Source organism: Hylobates moloch, unplaced genomic scaffold, assembly GCF_009828535.3.
Source record: "Hylobates moloch isolate HMO894 unplaced genomic scaffold, HMol_V3 SCAFFOLD_3, whole genome shotgun sequence".
Lineage (NCBI taxonomy): Eukaryota > Metazoa > Chordata > Mammalia > Primates > Hylobatidae > Hylobates > Hylobates moloch.
In genome coordinates, this window is record NW_026652278.1 from 67497108 (window position 1) to 67510469 (window position 13362).

A 13362-nucleotide genomic window follows, 5' to 3' on the forward strand; every position below is an offset into this window, starting at 1 on the left:
GGCATGGTGGCACATGCCTGTAATCCCAGCTACTAGGGAGGCTGAGGCAGGAGAATCGCTTGATTCCGGGAGGCAGAGGTTGCAGTGAGCCGAGATCACACCACTGCACTCTAGCCTGGGTAACAAAGGCGAAACTCCGTCTCAAAAAAAAAAAAGAAAAAAAAAAGAAAAAGCCCATAGCTAGAACCCCACAGAAAACAGTTACTAAACACTGCAGTTGGTTACATTATTCCATAAATGTGCAAAAGTGACTTCAAATGTAACTTATATCTACTGAGTCTCACCAATTTCCCCATCTTGTCCAGGTTTAGGAACGCTAATAGAAGTTTTGGTCTCCATTTCTATTTTCTTCCTAGTGTCCCCTCTCTTTCCAACGATATGCCTGTAACATAAAGTAATTAAAAGAAGATTAAGTCAAAATGTACCAAAATAAAGAACCTCCTTATGTTTAAATCCTTTGTGACAAGAGATACTCCCTTACAGAAAAGTAGTTCAGTAAAAGCCCAATATTTGTGGAAGAAATTACAAGTCATCTAGCTTTAGAACATGCTGCAGTAAAGTCATTGGCAAAGATGAGTTTTTGGCCCTATAGCCAATTCAATGCAGTGATAGAAAAACCATGCCCAACACCCGTTTGCTTCTCAAAATTAGATTTAAAATCTGGGTCTGCAATTCAGTGAAAGAAAAGCTGGCCAGCAGGTGCAGTGGCTCACACCTGTAATCCCTGCTACTCAAAAGACTGAGGTGGGAGAACTGCTTGAGACCAGGAGTTTGACACCAGCCTGGGCAACAGAGTAAGACCCCGTCTCTAAAAAAATATTTTAGGCTGGCGGCAGTGGCTCACGCCTGTAATCCCAACACTCCAGGAGGTTGAGGCGGGCAGATCGCCTGAGGTCAAGAGTTCAAGACCAGCCTGGCCAACATGGCAAAACCCCATCTCTACAAAAATACAAAAATTAACTGGGTGTGACAGCAGGGTGCCTGTAACCCCAGCTACTTGGGAGGCTAAGGCAGGAGAATCACTTGAATCCAGGAGGTGGAGGTTGTAGTAAGCTGAGATCGCACCACTATACTCCAGCCTGGGCGACAAGAACGAGACTCTGTCTCAAAAAATAAATTTTTTTTCATTTTTTTCCAATAGAAAAATTAGAATATCTGAGGACTCATGGCAACAGTGAGCTACAGCCAACTCTCAAGTACCCCATGAAGACATGACATGAGCTCACAATCCCCATCACTCCCACTTCAATCACTTATTGACTCATTTACATTACTTGCCTGGACTTCCAAGTATAAATATTCTGACAATCCAAAGTTATCTTCTGGAACCCACAGTCATTTCATGTGTTCAAGTGAATGAAACTACCGAATCCCAAGAGAGAAGTTTCAGAGTCTATAAAGCACTAAGAGGCCATCACAGGGCTATCGAGTTAAGAACTCCTTGTCATCAACGTTATTTTAACCTCTATGACTTCAATTACAGTACCCAATACTACGGATGACTATGTCTAAAACTATTCGTTTGTTTTTGCATGGGATAACAAAGCCCAATTACTTCCCTTAAGATCTATTATAGTAAGCCAGTTTTTTTTTTTTTTTTTTTTTTTTTTTGAGACGGAGTCTGGCTCTGTCACCCAGGCTGGAGTGCGGTGGCGCGATCTCGGCTCACTGCAAGCTCCGCCTCCTGGGTTCACGCCATTCTCCTGCCTCAGCCTCTCCGAGTAGCTGGGACTACAGGCGCCCGCCGCCACGCCCGGCTAATTTTTTTTGTATTTTTAGTAGAGACGGGGTTTCACCGTGGTCTCGATCTCCTGACCTCGTGATCCGCCCGCCTCGGCCTCCCAAAGTGCTGGGATTACAAGCGTGAGCCACCGCGCCCGGCCGTAAGCCAGTTTTTAAAAATAAGATGTTTAGAGGAAAATTGGAAGTCTGTAATTTCCAAGTGGTTTTCCTGTGTGTTGGGAGAGAGATTGTAGGGCACCAAACTCTGTGAGGCCTTTGTTTTCCCACCTTACCAATTAGGAGTGCTTTCTGTCAGGCTCCAGTTTGTTACTATGTGGCTAGTGAACAAGCCTATCACAAAAAGCAGTGGTTCAAAGTGCTATTAATAATGTAGGCTTCAGCACCTTAGAAAACAAAGTGGTTGAGGTTTAAAAGGCTTTAGAATCAAATAAACCTTGGAAGTCATATAACCACTGTAAGCCTACTTCTTCACTTATCAAAATGAACTGAGAGGCTGATGCAGAAGGATCCCTTGAGCCCAGGAATTCAAGGCTATGGTGAGCTATGATCACACAGTGGCACTCTGGCCTGGGTGACAAACTGAGATCCTGTCTCTAAAAATATAAAAATAGTCCAGGTGCAGTGGCTCATGCCTGTAATCCCATAATTTGGGAGGCAGAGGCAGGCAAATCACTTGAGGTCAGGAGTTCAAGACCAGCCTGGCCAACATGGCGAAACCCTGTCTCTACTAAAAATACAAAAATTAGCAAAGCCAGGCAAGGTGGCTCAAGGCCGGGCACGGTGGCTCACACCTGTAATCCCAGCACTTTGCAAGGCCGAGGTGGGGGGGGGATCACCTGAGGTCAGGAGATCGAGGCCAGCCTGGCCAACATGGTAAAACCCCATCTCCACTAAAAATACAAAAATTAGCCAGGGGTGGTGACAGGTACCTGTAATCCCAACTACTCGGGAGGCTGAGGAAGGAGATTGCTTGAACTCAGGAGGCAGAGGTTGCAGTGAGCCAAGATCACACCACTGCACTCCAGCCTGGGTGACAAGAGTGAAACTCCATCTCAAAAAAAAAAAAAAAATTAGCAAGGTGTGGTGGCAGGCGCCTGTAATCCCAGCTACTTGGGAGGCTGAGCAGGAGAATTGCTTGAACCTGGGAGACAGGGGCTGCAGTGAGCAGAGATCGCACCACTGCATTCCAGCCTGGGCAACAGAGGGAGACTCCGTCTCAAAAAAATAACTAAATAAAATTAAATTAAATTTGGCTGAGCGTGGTGTCTCACGCCTGTAATCCCAGGGAGGCCGAGGTAGGTGGATCACCTGAGGTCATGAGTTCAAGACCAGCCTGGCCAACGTGGTGAAACACCGCCTCTACTAAAAATACAAAAATTACCCAGGCATGGTGGCAGATGCCTATAATCCCAGTTACTCGGGAGGCTAAGCAGGAGAATCACTTGGACCCAGGAGGCAGAGGTTGCAGTGAGCCGAGATTGTGCCATTCCACTCCAGCCTGGGTGACAGAGTGAGGCTCTGTCTCAAAAAAAGAGGCCAGGCATGGTGGCTCACACCTGTAATCCCAGTGCTTTGGAAGGCCGAGGAAGGCAGATCACCTGAGGTCAGGGGTTTGAAACCAGCCTAACCAACGTGGAGAAACCCCACCTCTACTAAAAATACAAAATTAGCTGGGCATGGTGGCACATGCCTGTAATCCCAGCTACTCAGGAGGCTGAGGCAGGAAAATCACTTGAACCTGGGAGGCAGAGGTTGTGGTGAGCCGAGATCGTGCCATTGCACTCCAGCCTGGGCAACAAGAGCAAAACTCCCATCTCAAAAAAAATAAAAATTAAATTAAAATGGAATGAATAATACCTATTTATCATAAGGTTGTCGTAAGGATTAAATGTGATCATATATGAAAGAGCTTCCCAATAAGTGGCACAGAGCTCCATACAGTCCATGCTGTAGGGCAGATGCCCCTAACATTAGTAGATTAAGCATACCGGGAGAAGGACCCTGACAGTAATAACTTAAGCCTACCTGAGAATCACCGTATGATCTAAAAAGAATTACGTGTTCAGAGTTCCAAGCTATGGAATCTGGCTGGGATTCATTCCAACCCAAAGATTCATTCCTTTATCTATGAGGAACATCTGAATCCCTGACCCATTTATGGAACCCAGGCCATACAGAGGATTGAGGCCCTTTGTTTTGGATTAAATAAAGGTTGCCAGGTGATGGCTGCTAGGGGCAGGGTGCTAAGTGGAAATGTTATAGAAACTGTATGCTTTTTCCAAGCAGTTGAAGTTCTGCCCAGCCCACCACCACGGCACCACCCTTTATGCAAGTCCCCTCAATAAACCCTGTGTCTCATTTGCTGGCTCTGAGTCTCTTCCCCAGCCTCTCTAACATGGTGCCATCCCCGTCGAAGTCAACAAGTGTGCGGCATGACATATGCTATCCTCATTAAACCTATACTGGCACCTTTTCAGTTAAAAGTATAGCTAGACTGAAAAGAGGTTTACATGGAAAATCTAAAATATTCACTATAGGCCGGGCACAGTGGTTCATGCCTGTAATCCCAGCACTTTGGGAGGCGAGGCAGAGGATCACCTGAGGTCAGAAGTTCAAGACCAGCCTGACCAACGTGGCAAAACCCTGTCTCTAACAAAAACACAAAAAAATTAGCCAGGCGTAGTGGCACATGCCTGTAGTCCCAGCTACTCTGGAGGCCGAAGCAGGAGAATCACTTGAACCAGGGAGGCAAAGGTTGCAGTGAGCCCAGATCGCGCCAGTGCACTCCAGACTGAGTAACAGAGTGAGACTCCGTCTCAAAATAATAAAATAAAATAAATAAAATATTTGCTACAATAATACAAATAAGTAGTGACAAGGTGACTCCTTGGTTGAATACATAAGAGGAAATTCCTACCAGGTCAAGTGGTTCTCACTCTTGGCTATACACTGCAATCACCTGGGGGGCTTCAAATAGTGATACCTGGGTCCTGCTCCCACAGACTCTGATTTAATTGGTCTGGGGTGCACCCAAGCACTGGGATTTTTAGAAGCTCCCCAGATGATTCTCCTGTGTACCTGAGGCTAAGAACCACAGCATGAGACATAACCCATGGACAGGTGTTGACAATATTAGGCTCTGATTATAAATTAGTTTGGCCAGGTAATTTCTTTCTTGATCCAAGTAAGCCTACAGAAATTATTCCCAAGAAAGAAATCTTAGTACTTTTTTTTTTGACACAGGATATTGCTCTGTCACCCAGGTGGAATTACATTGGCACAATCATAGCTCACTGTAACCTTGAACTTCTGGGCTCAAGCAATACTCCTGCCTCAGCCTCCCAAGTAGCTGGGACTACAAGCACTCACTACCACACCTGGCTAATTTATTTTTTTATTTTTTATTTTTTGTAGAAACAGGGTCTCACCATGTTGCCCAAGCTGGGTGGTCTCCAACTCACGGGCTCAAGCAATCCTCCCATCTTGGCCTCCCAAAGTGCTGGGATTACAGGTATGAGCCACCACACCCAGCCTTCCAAGTAAATATTATCTATTAATTAGGATTTATCAGACCCAATACCTAATTTAACATGCAAGTCACCTGACACATAATGAGTGCTTAGAATATAGAGAAATCAAAAGATTATCAAGTTAGAATCATGCAAGGAACTTTTACACACCTTAGCAATAGCAGATTCACACCAAGACCTGTTACACTGATTTTTTTTTTTTTTTTTCCCAGGAAACTGAGCCACAACTTTCTAAAATCATGTTTCTTAGGAAAAAATGTCACTAGAGCCTGATTTGGTCATATTCCAGGAGAATTTTATCTTTAATAGGTGTTTCAGAATGCTATCAAGGTTGATGAAATGAAACCATTTGTGGCGGGGTGCGGTGGCTCACGCCTGTAATCGCAACACTTTGGGAGGCCGAGGTGGGTGGATCACCTGAGGTCAGGAGTTCGAGACCAGCCTGGCCAACATGGTAAAACCCCACCTCTACTAAAAATACAAAAATTAGCCAGGTTTAGTCGTGCAGGCCTGTAGTTCCAGCTACTCAGGAAGCTGATGCAAGAAAATCGTTTGAACCAAAGGGGAGGAGGTTGCAGTGAGCCAAGATCATGCCACTGTACACCAGCCTGGGTGACACAGTGAGACTCCGTCTCAAAAAATGTGTGTGTGTGTGTGTGTGTGTGTGTGTGTGTGTGTGTGTGTGTGTGTTGTGTGTGTGTGTGTGTGTGTGTGTGTGTGTGTGTGTGTGTGTGTGTAGAGACCAATAAGCAGGCTAAAGGCAGAGAGGTAGCAGTGAAGATACAGATAGCTGGTAGATTCAAAAGATATTTAACACACTTGTAATACCAGCCCACTGGGAGGCCAAGGCAGGCGGACTGCTTGAGTTCCAGAGTTCAAGACCAGCCTGGGCAATATGGAGAAACCCTGTCTCTACCAAAAATACAAAAAATTAGCCAGGCGTGGTGGCACACACCTGTAGTCCCAGCTATTTGGGGGGTTGAAGTGGGAGGATCACTTGAGCCCAGGAAGTCAAGGCTACAGTGAGCCGAGATCGCACCACTGCACTCCAGCCTGGGTAACAAAGCAAAGCCCTGTCTTAAAAAAAAAAAAAAAAGATATTTAAAAGGTAATATGGGATATGGTGGTTGGGCACAGTGGCTCATCCCAACACTTTGGGAGACCAAGGTGGGAGGATCACTTGAGTCCAGGAGTTCAAGATCAGCCTAGGAAACATAGTAAAACCCCATCTCTACAAGTAATTCAAAAAATTAGCCAGGCTTGGTGGCGTGTGCCGGTTCCAGCTACTTGGGAGGCTGAGGTGAGAGGATCACTTTACCCTGGGCAGTCAAGGCTGCAATGAGCCAAGACTGTGCCACTGCACTCTAGCCTGGCAACAGTGAGACACCCTGTCTCAAAAATATAATAATAAAAATAGGCTGGGTGCGGTGGCTCACGCCTATAATCCCGGCACTTTGGGAAGCTGAGGCAGGTGGATCACCTGAGGTCAGGAGTTCAAGACCAGCCTAGCCAACATGGCGAAACCCCATCTCTGCTAAAAATACAAAAATTAGCCAGGCATGGTGGTGGGCACCTATTATCCCAGCTACTCAGGAGGCTGAGGCAGGAGGATGGCTTGAACCCTGAGGGCGGAGGTTACAGTAAGCCAAGATCGTCCCATTGCACTCCTGCCTAGGTGAAAGAGCGAAACTCCATCTCAAAATAAATAAATAAATTAAATTAAATAAATAAAAGGTTATGTGGTTTGGATCTGTGTCCCTGCCAAATCTCATGTTGAAATGTAACCCTCAGTGTTGGAAGTGGGGCCTGGTGGCAGGTGTTTGGATCATGGGGGTGGATCCCTCATGATGGCTTAGCACCATCTCCTGGGCAATGAGTGAGCTCACACAAGATCTGGTTGTTTAAAAGTGTGTGGCATCTCACCTCCCATCGTTTTTGCTCCTGCTTTCACCATGTGACACGCCTGCTCCCACTTCAGCTTCTGCCAAGAGTAAAAGGTCCCTGAGGCCTCCCCAGATGCTGGTGCCATGCTTGTGCTGTCTGTAGAGTCATGAGCCAATGAAACCTTTCTTTTTTTTTTTTTTTTTTTAAGACTAAGTTTCACTCTTGTTGCCCAGGCTGGAATGCAATGGCACAATCTCGGCTCACTGCAACCTCTACCTCCCAGGTTCAAGTGATTCTCCTGCCTCAACCTCCCAAGTAGCTGGGATTACAGGTGCCTGCCACCACAACTGGCTAATTTTTGTATATTTAGTAGACACGGGGTTTCACCATGTTGACTAGGCTGGTCTTGAACTTCTGACCTCAGGTGATCCACCTGCCTCAGCCTCCCAAAGTGCTGGGATTACAGGCGTGAGCCACCACACCTGGCCGAAACCTCTTTTCTTTATAAATTACCCAGCCTTAGGTATTTCTTTATAGCAACACAAGAATGGCCTAACACAAGAGGCAAAATCAGCTTAGTGATACATGTGGAACAATGAAATTAATCTGTAATCAGTCCTTTGACATTTTAGGACATAACACTACACTATTTTATCATTAGTAATCAAGCACTGCAATAAGTATGGAAGACCAAAGAGTCCACTTCCCGCTGAGTTTCCTGGAAGTGTCTCCCCATGAAGCTGTTGGGGACATGACTCACTTATAGAGCAAGCTGGGGGCCCTCACAGTAGACCGGAATCCTTGTGGGGTCTGCTCCACCTCGTAGGCATCACAGGGCTCATCAGCACACTCCATGGAGCCTGCACAGAAACCATGACATCTCACTCAGAAACAATGTTGCTCTGTGGACAACAGCTTTCGCCTTAGCTGTCAACCGCTGTTGGGGTTTAAAAAAAGCAATACACAGGCATAAAGAAGAGTCGGACACTGTACATTCCATGACACTGCCCTGATACTCCTTCTGATCTGATCTTATAAGAAGTAAACCATAAAAAAACACATAATGACTATTTTAAATCTTTCAGTCTTGGAACCCTGGGAAGGTAGCATATGCATATGGTAGTTCCCCCTCATCTGTGGTTTCGATTTCCAAGGTTTCAGTTACCTGCAGTTAACTGCTGTCTGAAACTATTACTACAATAAGATACTGGGTATGAGACAGAGAGACCATACTCACATCACTTTTATTACAATGTATTGTTATAATTGTTCTATTTTGTTAGTTATCATTATTAATCTCCTACTGTGTCTGATTAATAAACTAAACTTTATCAAAGGTTTCTATATACAGTTGGCCCTCTACATCCAGGGATTCTCCATTTGTGGATTCAACCAACTGCAGATTGAAAATATTTGAAAAAAAAATCCAGCCTGGGCAACAAGTAAAACCCCTCATCTCTGCAAAGATTAGCTGGGCATGATGGCACATGCCTGTAGTCCCCACTACTCAGGAAGATGCTGTGGGAGAATCATTTGAGCCCGGGAGGTGAGGCTGCAGTGAACCAAGGTCGTGCCACTGCACTCCAGAATGCGCTTGTCTCTTAAAAACAAAATTACGGCCAGGCATGGTGGCTCATGCCTGTAATCCCAGCATCCTGGCTATCACGGTGAAACCCCGTCTCTACTAAAAATACAAAAAATTAGCTGGGCATGGTGGTGTGCGCCTGTAGTCCCAGCTACTCAGCAGGCTGAGGCAGAAGAATGGTGTGAATCCGGGAGGCGGAGCTTGCAGTGAGCCGAGATCGCGCCACTGCACTCCAGCCCGGGTGACAAAGCGAGACTCCGTCTCAAAAAAAAAAAAAAAAAAAAATTTACTTGGAAAAAAATCAGTAAAATAACAATACAGCAATAAAAATAATATAAATTAAAAAACAATACAGGCCGGGCATGGTGGCTCATGCCTGTAATCCCAGCACTTTGGGAGGCCAAGGCAAGCGGATCACCCAAAGTCAGGAGTTTGAGGCCACCCTGGCCAACATGGTGAAACACTATCTCAACTAAAAATACAAAAATTAGCCAGGTGTGGTGGCAGGCACCTGTAGTCCCAGCTACTGGGGAAGCTGAGGCAGGAGAATTGCTTGAACCCGGGAGGTAGAGGTTGCAGAGAGCCCAGATCACACCACTGCACTCCAGCCTGGGTGACAAGAGCAAAACTCTGTCTCAAAAAATAATAATAAAAAATAAAAAATAAAATAAAAAATAAAAAACAATGCAGTACCACAACTATTTACAGAGCATTTGCATTGTATTAGGTATTATATGTATTATAAGACAGGATTTAAAGTAGGATGTGTGTAGATTACATGCAAATACCACGATGTTCTACAAAAGGGACATGAGCATCCGAGGATTTTGGTAACATTATTGGGCAATGGACTAAATACATACGTTCATTTATTTCAAAAATGTACACATAATTACTTTAGGGCCACGTGCGGTAGCTCATGCCTGTAATCCCAGCACTTTGAAAGGCCGAGGCAGGTGGATCACTTGAGGTCAGGAGTTTGAGACCAGCCTGACCAACATGGTGAAGTCCTGTCTACTAAAAATACAAAAATTAGCTGGGCATCCTGGCACGTGCCTGTAATCCCAGCTACTCAGGAGGCTGAGGCACCAGAATCACTTGAACCTGGGAGGCGGAGGTTGCAGTGAGTGGAGATCACATTACTGCATTCCAGCCTAGGTGACAGAGTGAGACTCCATCTCAAATAATATTATTAATAATAATTACAACTCTACAAAGAAACTTAATTTTGTCATAGAATATTAATGGTTAATATTAATAACTAAAATTTCTCTTTATGATATTTAAACCTCTGTACAAAGAAGAAACATAATAACTTATAAATTGCAAAAACACTTCAGCTAAACTCAAACTCATCAGTACCCTTAGACATGAACATAAATGGAGCTGTAAGAGGCCAAACATAGGCCGGGCGCGGTGGCTCACGCTTGTAATCCCAGCACTTTGGGAGGCCGAGGCGGGCGGATCACGAGGTCAGGAGATCGAGACCACGGTGAAACCCCGTCTCTACTAAAAATACAAAAAATTAGCCGGGCGTGGTGGCGGGCGCCTGTAGTCCCAGCTACTCGGAGAGGCTGAGGCAGGAGAATGGCGTGAACTCGGGAGGCGGAGCTTGCAGTGAGCCGAGATTGCGCCACTGCACTCCAGCCTGGGTGACAGAGTCTCGAGACTCTGTCAAAAAAAAAAAAAAAAAAAAAAAAAAAAGAGGCCAAACATCTCAAATTTCAGTGCTGACAGAGAAACACATTAAAACAAACAAAAAATTGATCCTACAATACACAGGACATTTTACTTCTTATCTGACCAAAGAGCAACTAGGATTACCTTGATAGAAGTCCTCTTCATCTTCTTCATGTTGATAGGTCTGTTCTTGGACTGGATTCTTCCTGTAATTCCGGCCATCAATTCTTATAAGCTGTGGACGCAGAACTTCCATGACACTTTCTCCAAATGATATTCCAATTATGTCCTGAAAAATATAATTACCATCTTACCTTTCTTAGTGAGAATTAAAACTCCTATCTCTAGTGTCTGAACCATTATGTAGGTCTGAATTGGGCATCAGTTCACAGTATCTCCCGCACAAAAGCAGCACCGTTTCCCATTGGATTTCCCATCTGTAAACCAGTTTAGGTTAATTGCTGCATTTTCTACCACACTGGCTCACTCTAGACAGCAAAGTAATTTGTAAACTATTTATCACCCCCCACCAAAAAAAAATAATTAAAAGGCATATACTCTTAAAAAAAAAAAAAAAAAGAAGGAGATGAGGGAGGGGAACAGTGGTTCACATCTGTAATCCCAGCACTTTGGGAGGCCAACGTGGGAGGATTGGTTGAGGCTGGAGTTCAAGATCAGCCTTATGAACATAGTGAGACTTCGTCTCTAAAAAAAGAAAAAGAGGCCAGGTGTGGTGGCTCACACCTGTAATCCCAGCACTTTGGGAGGCCGAGGCAGGCAGATCACGAGGTCAGGAGTTCGAGACCAGCCTGACCAACATGATGAAACCCCGTTTCGACTAAAAATACAAAAATTAGCTGGGCATGGTGGCACGTGCCTGTAATCCCAGCTACTTGGGAGGCTGAGGCAGGAGAATCTCTTGAACCCGGGAGGCGGAGGTTGCAGTAAGCTGAGATTGCACCACTGCACTCCAGCCTGGGCAATAGAGCGTGACTCCGTCTTTAAAAAAAAAAAAAAAAGAAAAGAGAAAGAGAAAAGGGCCAGGCATGGTGGCTTACACCTGTACTCCCAGCACTTTGGGAGGCTGACGAAGGAGGACTGCTTGAGCCCAAGAGTTTGAAACCAGCCTGGGCAACATGGCAAAACCCCGTCTCTCAAAAAACAAAACAAAAAAAAAAAGAGAGAGATTAAAAACAAAAGGCATTATAAATGCCCGTATATAAACACAGCCTGTCCATGGCTTTGAAAGAGAGAATAAAGGTCTCTTTATTACTTTAACCTAATGAGTAAAATGCAAACTTCAGTGGTTATCTAACGATTTGCACAATATCTTTTTTTTTTTTTTTTTTTTTTGAGATGGTGTCTCGCTCTTGTTGCCCAGGCTGGAGTGCAATGACACAATCTCTGCTCACTGCAACCTCTGCCTCCCGGGTTTAAGCGATTCTCCTGCCTCAGCCTTCCGAGTTGCTGGAATTACAGGCCCCCGCCACCACCCCCGGCTAATTTTTTGTATTTTTAGTAGAGATGGGGTTTCGTCATGTTGGCCAGGCTGGTCTGGAAATCCTGGCCTCAGGTGATCCACCCGCCTCAGTCTCCCAAAGTGCTGGGATCACAGGCGTGAGCCACTGCGCTCAGCAAACTCTATCTAGCAAGATAATTAAGACAATGAGGGATATTTAATACACTTAACCATCCAGAAAAAAAAAAAAAAAAGCCCCTAAGTACTTTTAGAGGTGCTAGAAATTCATACCAAACAATCAGTTCCAGTTGTCTGTCAAAGCACAGTTAAAATAAGAACTTAACCAATATGGTTCTCAGACCAACATACTGCTGAGGCGGGGATTCCAATTTCTACAGGCCACTGCCCAACAAAATGCACATCACCCACTGAGAAGCCAAGCTTCTGGTCACATCACTTAATGAATCAATAATTTAGGAAACAAAGGTTCCTTATAGGCTAGCTGAGGTTAAATTCAACCAATATTCCTACCACATACAGCTTAGATAGTCTTGAAGCCCAAAATACTGAAGAGTTCAAAGAAAACAAGTTGATCCTTACTAAATACACTAATGTTCAAGCCAACGTGGGCGCGGTGGCTCACGTCTGTAATCCCAGCACTTTAGGAGGCCGAGGCGGATCATCTGAGGTCAGGAGTTCGAGACCAGCCAGGCCAACATGATGAAACCCCGTCTCTACTGAAAATACAAAAAGTAGCCCGGTGTGGTGGCGGGCGCCTGTAATCCCAACTACTCGTTAGGCTGAGGCACGAGAATCGCTTAAGCCTGAGAGACGGAGGTTGCAGTGGGCTGAGATCACGCCACTGCACTCCAGCCTGGGCGACAGAGCGAGACTTCGTCTCAAAAAAATAAATAAAATAATAATTGATGATTTGTGTGCTTACTGAACCAAGAAGAGGTTTCGTGAGAAATAACAACATAGAAGGTAAACCGACATGGATGGAGGAAAAGGGCACATCATTAGCAATAGTCGATGACATCACAACCCAGTGGCCTATTCCCCGAGGCCTCTAAAGTTCTCAAAGAAAAAAGACTTTCAAGGGAAAAGCTTAAAAAAAAAAAAAGTTACCCACAAAAACAGACTAAGATGAAAGTCGGGCCCTCAGACCACGAGCTCCGGAAGAGCAGGCAGTTGTCGCAGAGACAGCAAATGCAGCATCTACCTGTCCTACACGGCCCTGCGCTACGAGACTGCACGGAAGGAAAGGGGGGAATAACCAACTTAACCCTGCTTCGAGGTGGTTTGGAGAGGAAGAGGAAAGCTGTATCTTTCTGCAATATCGTGAGGGAAGCCGAGGCCCCGAATCATCAAAGAGAAGGAGAAGAGGACTAGGCGGCTGCAAGTAAACCAAAGTAGGGCGAGGAGGCGAAGGACCCGGAATTCCTCTCCGTGAGCGCGTTCTCTGCTCCCCTCCTCGTGTC

The 13362-nt window shown here is 45.2% G+C and overlaps 1 protein-coding gene across 6 annotated transcripts in view; it reads right to left on the reverse strand.

Annotated features, from left to right (window-relative positions):
* The window catches only part of ASCC1 (activating signal cointegrator 1 complex subunit 1), a 126245-nt gene that overhangs the window by 112372 nt on the left and 511 nt on the right, over positions 1–13362 (reverse strand). For 4 of the 6 annotated variants that reach the window (XR_004245488.2, XM_032139518.2, XM_058436330.1 and 1 more), the window contains 3 exons: positions 10567–10711; positions 7918–8017; positions 285–382 (listed from right to left, as the gene is read on the reverse strand). Coding sequence is in view for 5 of the 6 variants with exons in the window: in XM_032139518.2 (XP_031995409.1) it covers positions 285–382; positions 7918–8017; positions 10567–10678 (310 nt within the window). In the remaining variant the exon portion in view is untranslated. The other 2 variants (XM_032139522.2, XM_032139527.2) reach the window with 2 other exon arrangements.